The 12,371-nt window shown below is 47.7% G+C and overlaps 1 protein-coding gene across 8 annotated transcripts in view; it reads right to left on the bottom strand.

Annotated features, from left to right (window-relative positions):
- Positions 1-1,197: 1,197 nt before the first annotated feature.
- LOC135904829 (uncharacterized) overlaps positions 1,198-12,371 on the bottom strand; it is an 809,532-nt gene continuing 798,358 nt past the window's right edge. For all 8 annotated transcript variants that reach the window (XM_065435817.2, XM_065435820.2, XM_065435818.2 and 5 more), the window contains 6 exons: positions 12,041-12,174; positions 11,164-11,377; positions 8,303-8,488; positions 6,896-8,121; positions 6,546-6,633; positions 1,198-1,862 (listed from right to left, as the gene is read on the bottom strand). In XM_065435817.2, the coding sequence (XP_065291889.1) occupies positions 1,569-1,862; positions 6,546-6,633; positions 6,896-8,121; positions 8,303-8,488; positions 11,164-11,377; positions 12,041-12,174 (2,142 nt within the window). In that variant the 3' untranslated portion in view covers positions 1,198-1,568. The remainder of the gene's footprint in view (positions 1,863-6,545; positions 6,634-6,895; positions 8,122-8,302; positions 8,489-11,163; positions 11,378-12,040; positions 12,175-12,371) is intronic.

Genomic DNA, 12,371 nt, shown 5'->3' with positions numbered 1-12,371 from the left:
AAAGAGCGGACAGCGCCTTGACCTGCAGTCCGCTCCTTCCTGTCCGGCTTTTTGCGCTGGTTTTCCGTCATAGCATCCCTGATTGACAAGGCAGATTAAATGGCCTAAATGGGAAAATCTCCTGAGTAGTTCGGAGAAAACTATCTATAATATGACTTCTTCTCCAGGTATTATTTATGCTTTGAGGTAGGAATGGCGTGTGCGACAGCAGAAGGAGAAGGGCAAATGCAACTTTCTCAGTAGGTCAGAAAACAGAAAGGAGAGCTGTCCCATTTCGCCCCAGAAAAAAATCACGGCTCCCATATTCGCAAAACTCTCTTACGCTAGAATTTTTCGTAAGTGGAAATTCCAGCCAACTGTCACGCTGGATATATTATTAGCAAAGGAGGTCGACCAATCGTAAATAGCACTTACAAACGAGAAGCTTTGTGAATTCGGCCCCAGAAACATAGAAAGGATGCTGTAGCTGCATATTCCCATTCATTTTCTTGTCGACAACAGAAGTTCGCTGCGAAGTTCGTCAAAGGCATTACACACTACAGATTGAAAGAACCCTAAAACATTCCTGCTCATCTATTTCTGTGTTTCGATTCAGCGCAGTTTTTACTCGACACATATTGGCCAGGGTCCAAAACAAGTGCGCAGGTAAGCGCGACAGCCACCAGTGGCGGGTTTTCTTGAATCGGTTAGGAAAACACATGCTCAGGCGCATCGGTGAAAAATGTAAGAAAGATGAAACGTAGTTGTGCACGAGTGGCCGAGTGTCGAAGGCGTCGCACGTCCTGCACACCGGACACCGCATCCGGATAATGCAAACCTTGAAGTCCCGGAGCCCTAACATATGCACAATTTGCTGACAAGAAATACATTCACTGGAGAGTGCCAGAAAGACAGCGGGGCAGTTGTCGTGTTCACGTTTTCGTTCCTTCATACTTCGCAATTAAATCATCCCGCTAGCCTGATGTCACGGTTTAGGGTCTAGAGACTTCCCGTCATCTAGGATACGTTAATCCCACACGACTGCAATAACAACATTAGAGGCATAACTATACATTAATGCCCACTTACATAAACGTGGTTGCGGATATTTTTTAACTGTATAAAAAATTATTAGAGGTTGTAAGCGCAGAATTAGAACAAGTTTGACAGGTCGAAAAGTCAAGTTCACAAGATTAAATACCAACAAACCACCGGTGATAACAAAATGCATGAACCCGTAGATTTCATTTATTTCGGTTAATTCCATTATTTATATCTTTATTCCAGTGGCTCACCTTGAACGCTTCAGAGTGCTTCACAAGGCTGCTATAACAGAGATCGTATGCACGAGGCGAGACAGTGCGCTTTCATAGCAAGAAACCCTTCATGAAGGATGGAAAATAATTTCTTTCAAGGTCTAACGCACGCAATTATCCATCCGTGAGAACGCTGATAAGTGACATCTTCTAGCTTACAGCTTCCGCACACATGCGCGCAGCGTTGACCCAATCAAGCAGTCGAACAGCGTGGAGCCGGCCTCGGACAGTGCAAGCCCGAGCGTGGACCACACGCGAGGTGCAAGCGCTTGATTAGCTTTTCTCAACGCTCTTGACAAACATGCTCTGCATGCGCGCCAGCCGCGCGCCCATGGAACTGGTCGCCTTGGGCGCCTCGAGGAGCGGTCTGCTGCGTCCGCGCTGCATGAGGCCGCCTCCGCAAGGGCCATTCGTCATCGCCACGGCTGCTCCGTCGACGGTCCGCGTCTGCCCGTTCGTCTGTGCAACTGACACCTTCCGGGGCAGTCGGGACCGCGTGTACGGCGACGGCTTGATCGTGTTCGTGTACGGACACACCTCGATCACCGGATCGTTTGTCCAGAGTTTCTGCAGCCAAGAGCACAAGAGGTAAATAATAAGCACCTTACAAAACAAGGATGACCAATGACTGTTATGTATACCTAAGCCCGGCGCTCTTCATGCATGTGCGTTTTAATTGCGGGACTGAATACGGTCTTTTCTCTTTGGTACATATGCAAACTTCTCAAAGACTTGGCACTCGCACTTACCACACTACTTCTCCCGTACTGTCAACCTGTTCAACGCAGTGGACGACAACATGGCCGCGCTGAAGTTCGCAAGTTCACCGCAGTGTGGTACAAAACAAAGAGACTATACATTGATTTTCTTTAATGCAAATAGCACCCACCCACCCACCCACCCACCCATCCGTCCGTCCGTCCGTCCGTCCGTCCGTCCGTCCGTCCGTCCGTCCGTCCGTCCGTCCGTCCGTCCGTCCGTCCGTCCATCCGTCCATCCATCCATCCATCCATCCATCCATCCATCCATCCATCCATCCATCCATCCATCCATCCATCCATCCATCCATCCATCCATCCATCCATCCATCCATCCATCACTACCTGGTTGGCTAGCAAGCTAGCCTCTTAAACCGACCCAGTGACCCAAGTTTACCATTGCTTGGGCCACTAGGCAAGTGCTCCTGTTCGTGATGCCATCGTGGCCTTTCCCTTGGCGTAACTCCAGCTTCGTGATATTTTACTCTCGTCATGATACTCGTCATGATACTCTCGTCATGTACTTGGGCCACTGGGTCGGGGTAGAAGGCGTGATGACGGCATCACGTCTTCTACCCCGACCCAGTGGACCAAGTTGTCTGTAGTGGTCCAAGTTGTCCAGTAATCCAAGTTGTCAATATCTTTGGCCACTAGGTATTGGCTCTCAGGCGTACGTTGCCGTCGTGGTCGTTGCACCGCCGCCATTCCAGTTTTCTCATCCGACACTCGTCATGCTATCGTTGTCGCTCCATCGTCGTCATACATTCGCCATGCATTCGTTGTTACACCGCATACTGACGCCGTCGTGAACGTTCAAATGTCGTCATTCCAGCTCCGTGATCTGACTCTCGTCATGATATTGTCGTCATGACTTCTACTCCGACCCAGTGGTCCAAGTTACCGAATAGCCTGGGTCACTAGGTATGTGTTCGGAGTCGTGATGCCCTCGTGGTCGTTGCATCGTCGTCAGACCCAAGCATTCCTGCTTGGGCCTATCAAGCCTCCAGTATTACAAAATAAATTTTAAAAATCAGCTTTGCCATCCGACTCGCGTCATGCCATGGTCATCATGCCATCGTCGCCACACTGTCGTTTTATCATTGTCATCACTTCAGTAGCAGCATACTGGCACACTCTGCAGAACTATAACCATCCATTACACAGCCCCGACCCATAATTGAAAATGAAATTACCAACAAACCTTTCACGACGTTACGCAAGCCTGCTGCGTCGCCTGTAGGTAGGAGTAGCATTCACTACCTCCTACAACTACCGTATTGGAAGGCGGACTCACACACGTACACTAAGTGCAAGTGTGAAGAGACTATCAGTCATCTGTGCCAATGTTCTCATTTCGATAATCAATGCGAGACTCTCCAGTGTGCCTTGAATAGACTGGACGATAGGCCATTTACAGAAGCATAGGTATTGGGAGCATGGCCTCACAGTTCATCAGTCCAGAAAGCCACTTGAGCGCTTCTTCAATACCTGAAGGCCACAGACTTGAATGCCCGACTGTAGACATGCTACACTTAGCTTAGTGCATGTGAAAGTGCGATCAAGACCCATATCCTCTCTCTCTCTCTCTTTCTCTCACTCCCCCATCCCCATCCCCACGTGTACAGCAGCAAACTGGACTGTCTCATTAACCTCCTTGCCTTTCCTTCCTCCCTAATTCTCTGTCTCTCATCCCATTTTCGTGATGCCGTCGTTGTCGTACCACCTTCGTCCTTCCATCGACGTTAATCTTTCTTCGTCATAGTACTGTAATCACACTATCGTCATTCAATAGTGATTATGCCACCCTTGTCATGCCTTGTTCGTCAGACAGTCGCTATTATGCCTCCATTGCCAGACCATCATCATCCCTCCAGGTTCGTCATCCGACTCTCGTCATGCCGTCGTCGTCACGCAGGTGTCGCGGTACAGTCATCGTCCCGCCATTGCCATCATACACTCCTCGTTATACCAGTTATAAGCTGTCACTTATCAGCTGTCATGCCATCGTCATCTCTGCATCATCGCTACAGTCTTCGTTATGCATTTCTTGTCATACCGTCGTCGGGATGCCGTCGCGGTCGATTCATAGTTTTCATTGTAACTTCGACCTTCGACTCCCGTCATGTCACCGGCGTCATAGGGTTGTCATCATGTCATCGTCCTCATGCTTTCGTTTCACAATCGTCATCACTTAAGTATCATCACACCATTGTCATCGCGCCGTCGTCGTCATACCGCCTTCGTTTATTCCATCGACGTCATTCCTTGTTCGTCAATCTAAAGTAATCATGCTGTCGTCATTAAATCGTGACTACGCCGCCGTACTTCTGCCATCGTGGTCACACAGACGCCATCATGCATCTGTTGTCATACCGCCGTCTTCATGGCGTCCTGTCTGTGCCATCGTCATCATTCCAGCTTTGCCATACGTTTGCCATCATACCGTCGTCGTCACGTCGTCATACACTGGCATCATCCCATTGTCTTCATGCCGGTGTCGACACGCTGACCTCGTTCCACCATAGTCATCATTTAGGAATCATCGTCTCGTTGTCATCCCGCCGTCCTCGTCATACCATCTGTGCCGTTGCATCGACGCCATTCCGTTTTCGTCTTTCCATCGTCGGTACTGCGTCACACCGTCATGCTCATTGCCAACTATGGCAAACGAGTGCCACATTAAAGTGGAACGATACCGGAGTACGTGGCACACAGCCGAGTCAACGAAAGTCTCAGAATTACCGCTACGCGTGTTAAATCAACGTGACATCAGGAATATGATCTGTCGCTACACTGCTCGATTCTTATGCGCATTATCAACGACATCGTCGTGAGGTGAGTTCTAGTGCAATTTTTTTTTTACTTTGAACATCTTCTTTTATAAAAAAGCGTACTATAGTTACTCGAGACAGGTTCCTACAGTATTTATCTGCCAAGCATGACCTCATATATAATAAAAACTAAAGCAATCTGTTCACTAATTAAGCTAATTGCATTATTTAGGTCCTTAGTTACAAACCTTGCAGCACAGGTTTATATTACAAAGTTAAAAGGAATCGTCACAAAAGACTAGTTCCGTGTTATATCTTAAAACAGTTATGTACGCCGAAATAACTGGCGTCATATAATTAGTTCAATTTACCTTATTCCGCATGCAGCACAGCGAAAGGCGGCTCGCATAGCAACCCCTCCCCCCGCCCTGTGACGTGGTAGGGCGGCATAAAATGAAGCTTGGCTGATAAAACAGTTCGTCTCACCCCCTGCAGCTAAAGTCACTGCGTATTCAATCGGGAATTCTCAACAACGCGAATCAGAGAAAGAACGTGGAAAGAGGGAAGTCAGACTGTAAGCTTCATTTTACGACCCGCTTTTACGTCGCACAGGGTTTAGATCGAGAGCCGCTTTTTCGCGGTGCCGCGTGCGTTATCAGGCAAATGGAACGAATAATTTTAAGCCAGTTATTTCAGTCTACATCGCCACACAGAAATGTAGAAACACGGAACTGTACGTTTATCACAATGCCCTTCAACTTTCCAATATAAACATATGCCGTAGAGTCGGTAAATAGGCAGTCAATTAATGGCATTAGCTTAATTAGTAAATTGATTGCTTTGGTTATTTTTTGTAAATCATGTCCGCCTGGGCAACTAGTTCATATATGACGTAATTCTTGTAACGTGCTTTTGTAGGCTTTTCTTAATTGTTCAAATAATAATAATAATAATAATAATAATAATAATAATAATAATAATAATAATAATAATAATAATAATAATAATTACTTTATAATAAAGTGCTTTCTAAGGCTAGATAAAGCATGCCGAAAAGAGCTGAGCACGCTGTCCATATCGTCGGAAAAGGCAGGCGCCGCTGTGAGGTTGAACACAGAAAGGAACCATGGCGGCACTGCCTTCAGTAATTAAATACAGCCTTCATTAGGCTACAATGCGAGAGAATGGTCTTCTGGCCCAAACAGAAATGTCACTGGCCATCTGCAGCTGGAAATGCCTTGGTCAGATAATTGAACTATCCGCAACATAAGCGGTAGCAGCGTTTCATTCCAGCCCAGATTATGCTGTATCGGCATACAGTGGCCTAGTCACCACTGCAACTGAAGGGCTTGCATCGTCGATTACTAGATAAGACTTTTACCGCAAGGTTAATGGCTTTATTAGCCTCCCTGACTTGCTTTATCGTGGCCTCCCTTTCTTCTTTTATCCGCCTACTTAGCGCACACACTCAATATAGGTGTGACTCCCGGCAGAAAAACAGCACAACTGAAGAAAAAAGCGATCCGTAAGAGGCTAGAATATATGTAGTCTTATACTATATATGCCGTTATGCCCTCTTCCCACCTGAATTAGAGTAATACTAAAAACGACAAACGTTTTACACTGCATACAGCACAAATGCATCAAATTAGGCTACGTTTAATTGAGACGTTTATTTTGTTATCTGCCGCCTAGTACTTGCCCTTTATAGTTAACCTCACCTCTTCACCTTCCTCGGTCCACTTCAAAACCGATTCATCATCTCCGTAGCAGCCAGCTCCGCTGATAACTACAGAGCCGCCTTTACGTCTGAAAGAAAAAGGAAAGAAAGAAAGGTTAACTCGGGGTGAAACAATCAGAGGCACTGAATCGAAGTTCAAAGTTACATAAATACTCAGCATAACTCTGGGAGCAACAGAAAACACACGCCGCGTGCTAAACTACGAACGCGTGGCATACAAAACGCGTCAACACAAGGTATGAGAGTAGCGAAACTCTGGAATCAGCTCCCCTTAAATAAAAAATAAAAAATAAAAATAGATACAGAAAGGTTTGCAGGATTGACACGTACCTCAGTTCAACAAGGCAACGGATGGCCTTGTCCGAGATCTTAATCTTCTCCTGAACAAGCATTTCATATGCGTACTGTGGGTCAATGCTGCTAAAGGAGATGTTGCTGCCTAAGTCGCTGCTTGGCTGGTTGCCGTCGTACGAAGGTGCCTCGGGCCACTCGCTAGTGGTAGCATCATGAGTGGTGGACGTTTCGGCGCCGTCATCATTCTCCGTCCAGAAGGAACACGTGCTGGAGCGCTCCTCCTGGCTGCCCAGCGTGAGGTACACCGTAGGCACGGTTAGTCGTTCAAGCAACCGCTGTGCCTCTTCGTTTGCGAAACAGGCTGAGGCAGGGATCACATGGGAGTCCTGGCCAGCCAGCGTAGGCACTCCGTCGTCAGCGTACTGCACAAAGAAGTCGTCGAAGTCGTAGCTGTCGCTCGTCAGGGATGAACTCAGTGTGTCCCGGCTGAGCCAAGCAGGGAGGCAATCGACGCTGGCGTTGTGTCGTTTCAGCACATGGTTAAGTGCGGTGTTGGTGGAGCTCCATGAAGACTGCTTTCGCAACGGCGCCGCCAACTCGATCATGGACACGCAACTGTCCGCTGTCCGGAGACTCCACTTGCGCGAGTCTTCTTTGCACACTTCGGTCACGGGACAGATGCTGATCTCAGATGGATCCATAATGCGCCGACCGATCTTTCGACCCGGAGACGATGCTAGAAAAAGTTGGCCTTCCACGAGGCTTCCGTTCCTCTTTTTGCCTTCTCCACCATTGAAGTGGCTTTCTCCCGACAATTCTATATCTTTCGCAAGACCCGTCGATGATGTAGAAGATTTACCTTTGCCCTGGCAGCTGTCTCGCGTGACCTCTTTGTCTCCAAGACCATCAAGTTTGCCTTGGATCGTTTCTACTACAGCTTCTTCCTGTGCAGCATCATCCTCCTTGAGGCCGTTCTGTTTAGTTACGCTGCGCCTTTTAGAACCCGGGGAAGATTCCTCCTCTGATGTATTCCTCGGTGAAGACGACAGGCAAGTAGTGGATTTGCTGATCACCGTGCGGAATGAATGCTGGCTGCCGCTCGTATCATTCACGCCATCGTCGCTTTTATACGCAGTCAACGTGGCGCCCGCAGGCTTGGTAACATTCTTGTGGGTGGATGCGACGTAGCCGTTGTCGTTACGAACCCTCACTTCGGATTCTTGGACTGCGCCTCGGTCGTCCATTGTCGGCGATGGTGCGGGCTGCAAACAATAAACGCACCTATCAGCGCAAGGAGGAGAGAAGCATGAACAAGTGCAAACAAACGATATGTCGCTGCAATAGCGCTGCATGCAGAGATAACATCAACATTAGCACTCCTAAAAGACGCCGTGCTCAATCTGAGCAAAAATACAGAATGGCAGATAAATGAACGTTCCTTACTCCGAACTTTGCGACCGATGCAACTTCAGTACTCGAATCAGTTCTGCAGTCACTCGCGGCCGAGCACCGCGGCAGCAGGTGGTAGATAATAAGAAAACCCTGAGCCGTGCCCACAAGCACGCTGCCTGGCAGAGACAACAGGACCGTGACGCGCGCCGGATTCAGCTCGTTGTCTTCCTCTTGTTGCTGCAGGACACAAGGGATAAGGTTTCCATTTGCGAACACGCTGTCCGCACTCAAGCATCACGTCCCCCAAACGTGAGACAAAATCACTTTCCCCAGGCAAGAGCGCAAATGTGGAATCCCTTGTCACCCAGCATCGCAGAAATGAGAACGTATGGGCACTTCCCATTTATCGTCTTATCCTTCAGATCACTTGATCAAGGAAATTTCCCTACAGCACAATGTAAATACACCGGGCTGCTAACGTTAGCGTCAATGTTTGACAGAGGAAAACAGCAATACGTATGGACGCCATGAGCTCTACTTCGAGTCAGGGAAGCGAGCGGGAGAGCATGTTTTTTCAAACAGGTGATAATGGCGGAGCGAACGGTACAGTGAAGACGCGGCGACAGCGCAGACACAGCCCGTAATCATTTCGTTACAAATCGCAAAACGCGTGACAACAATGTAAAATGCAACTTCTACAACAACCAGGCGTTTCTGCAAATTGCAGCATTACACATTTTTTTCTCTTTCTTACAGTCGCGCAGAATGCGATAGCGGACTTTGTATCGCAATGACTATGGCGCTCGTCAAATGTGCTATAAGACAGCATTTCGGGCGCTTCACTTTTGGTTGCTACAGCAGTTGTTGTACAATACAGTACGGGGGCAGTGCAAAAGCCAGAGTGCACGCCTGAAACAGCAACTTTACGTTTGTCTTTATGAGCGCTACAGCCGACACACAACACCATCGCCAAGAGCGGCTCAGTCACGGCAACGACGCTAGCGACCACCTTCGTGATAGAATGCCCGAAGAAGGCGAGGAGTAATAATGGCTTGATAACTACACAAGTAACGCCCCTAGTATACAATTCACGTGCAAGTGTTATTACGCGTTCAGGATGTAAATAAATAAACGCATGATGTCTATTATTAAGCGAATTTGACAATTAAAAAAGACACTGAAGAGAAAAATGATTTCAAGTGTATTCGTAAATTACTGTTTTACAATACCAAAAACTCCACCCTTACCGCGACAAGAGCCTTGATAAGGAGGGGCAAAAAGGAAGGGCGGATGGCGAAGACACCTTGAAGTTCCCGCCTCAGGGGAACTGTGAGCTAGCCGGTATTGGTTCATGATCACTACAGCACAAACTACGAAGAATAAATTGGGACGTTAAGCGACAGGATCAGCCTGCCGTGACGTCATGGATTTTGACAGCGTCTGCTAGGGCCTAGTTAATTGTTCATCGGCAAAAGTGAACTGCATTGTGTGTTCTAAAGGAGCCAAAGACTGAACAAGTCTCAGGAGCTTTTACTTAGTCAAAACAACCAAAATACCACAAGGTACTTTGAAATCCGTGACGTCACACTGACGTACCGGCGCTAAAGTTTCGGCACAAAATGCTTCGACCTTCCTTTCCTCTTTTGATATCGAAACTATTAGCGCGAAATCAAGAAAAATTGAGTTTTCAGGTAACAGCTTATCAGTCTGATCAAATTTAGTGCTTCTCCTTAGCGTACCCTAAAGCGCAGTATTAAGGATAATACTGAGCTTGAATTAAACTAGTCCAGGGTCGTACTTTGTAACCATTCACATAATTTTCCATTCTTTTCGCCCTTCTTTATGAGCACGAAGCTATCGGCGCGATCGGCCACTGATTGCGAACAATAACAACTAACAACAAAAAAAGCATGGAAAATGGGATGGATCTCTGTAGTATAGTGTCCCAGATCGCAGAACAGAATAATAATGTCACGCATCGCTGCGGTGCCGAATAAATGAAGAGATAGAAACAAAATAAACAGTACAGGGGTATGTTAACAAGAAAAGCGTCTTCTTGAAAACCCTACGCTCAGGGAGGAGAATATAAAGTCGTTGATGGAGGAAGGAGAGACGCGGTGAATGCGTGCAGTCGCGCGGACAACACCACACGGTTAACGGCGTTCCTCCAGGCCAGTCGTTCTCGAAAAGCACAAATGTGCCGTTACGGCTTTGCGGGCAGACGATCGGTGGGAACGGTGTTCTAGTAGCGTTTGCATAGAGAATGAATGATCGTCCAGTCGCTTGGATGGGCTGGAGTGATTATTTTTGCATGTGAAATCGAGGACTGCAATAAGTGATCGACATTGCCTTCGAGGCCGTGGACAACGCATACTGCCCTCTATATATGTACTGCACTGTCCGCATTACAATGAGGATGTAGAAAGGTGTATGAGGAGCTAGCCAGTACCTACTACTGGCTGATCTTCAATTGCCTCGCTTTACGCTATCAATCAATCTGTAATATAAACAAACTTTTCCCATCCGTAACAATATGGTCACAAATTAAATACCGCTGTTATACCGGCGCTCAGTGCCATATTGGTAATTCCCGAGGGCAAGTCTCTACGGCACCAATAAGTCACTCGTGACAGTAACATTTATAAATGTAAGGGTCAGGGGAGCACGGAACGCACAAGAGTAGAGTAAAAACTTAATGGCAGGAGCCTAAGGCTATCACGTTTATCTGCGCAATTCGCGGTAGCAGCGAAACTTAGACTAGTCGGTGAACTTTCCTATTGAACAAAGAGAGCAACATCAGACGAGGAACAAGTAAGGGACGTAAACTATCTGACTACTGCCAGTACTAGGTTTAAACGCAGGCTCCACGTTAAAACCGGCTCTTCTGCAACCGCAGATTGAGGACCACTGACCCTGGTCGAGCGAGGGTAGCGGTCGTCACGCACGTCGTAGAGCATCTTGCAGGTGAGGGCCTGGGCGTCCCATAGCTGCAGCACGGAAGAGCCGCGCAGCGCGAGCCAGACGCAGTGGTCGGCCGCGGAGTCCTCAGCTGAGCATGGCTGGAGTAGTGATATGTAGTCCAGGCTGCTGGGCGACACTTGGAACTGGTCCACCGTGTCCAACGTCCTACGCAGTAGGAGACGAGGACTCATGGGAGAAGTTCGCACATGCACACAGGACAAGTTTGTTGCAGCCAATCTGGATGATCCTGAGATTTGTGTTGCCATCACAAGAACGGTTTCCTTTATTAGCAGCGGACAATGCTGTGCTATCTGCTTTTGTCATTTTACGATGTCTCCCTGATGATTTTCACAGCAAAACTTGAATTACTTAACAGTTTACTGCGCGTCTAAGGCTATGGCAATTAAATGGGTCTAGAGAATTTATGACAGCGCAATGTAGTTAACACTATACAGGCAATACACGAACAGTATTTTGATTAAAGAGGACTGCGCATTCGTTGAGACAGCGGGCGAATAGTAATCATATATAATTGTGTTGCCTTTTAAAATATGAACCATACACACGTGGACGACACTGCCATTGATAAATTTCAGTCAATTCCCACTTACATCTTTCACTTAATAGACAAGTCAAGTGGTTACGTGGATCACTTTCTGAAACAATTCCCTAGGATATCGACAGGAAAGTTGAAGGAGGAAAGTTTAATGAACAAATAAATAGCCATTCGTGCCGAAGGCGTCCTCCGTTTAAGTTATTGGACCGAGGTAATAAAATATTGGCTTTATCGCCATTGTTCCACGGCAGTAAAGGCTACTGCACACGCACCTGGCGCTAAGAATGATGATCCTGTTTCCCGTGGCGCACCAGAGCCTTTTGTCGACCAACTTCAAGCAGGTGACAGGACTGCTGCCGATGTGGATATACAGCACGTCGGGCTTGGCCACATGCACGGAGAAGTTCTGTGGGAAAAGCGCATCCACTGTAACGTACGCAGCACCTCACCTCAGTGCTTCACTGAGAGAGCTGCACGCTGCGCGGCAAACAAAGCCGCGCCCATCGCGAAGAACACGCATTCACGAAGCATTCCTTCCGACAAGCGGGTTAGCACAGGGGCGGTAGACGCGAGACAGCTCGGAGCAGTTGGCTTGATCCGCAT

Source organism: Dermacentor albipictus, chromosome 1 (genome assembly GCF_038994185.2).
Source record: "Dermacentor albipictus isolate Rhodes 1998 colony chromosome 1, USDA_Dalb.pri_finalv2, whole genome shotgun sequence".
Taxonomy (NCBI): domain Eukaryota; kingdom Metazoa; phylum Arthropoda; class Arachnida; order Ixodida; family Ixodidae; genus Dermacentor; species Dermacentor albipictus.
The sequence above is the reverse complement of the archived record's forward strand: the minus strand, read 5'-3'. Positions and strand labels throughout refer to the sequence as shown.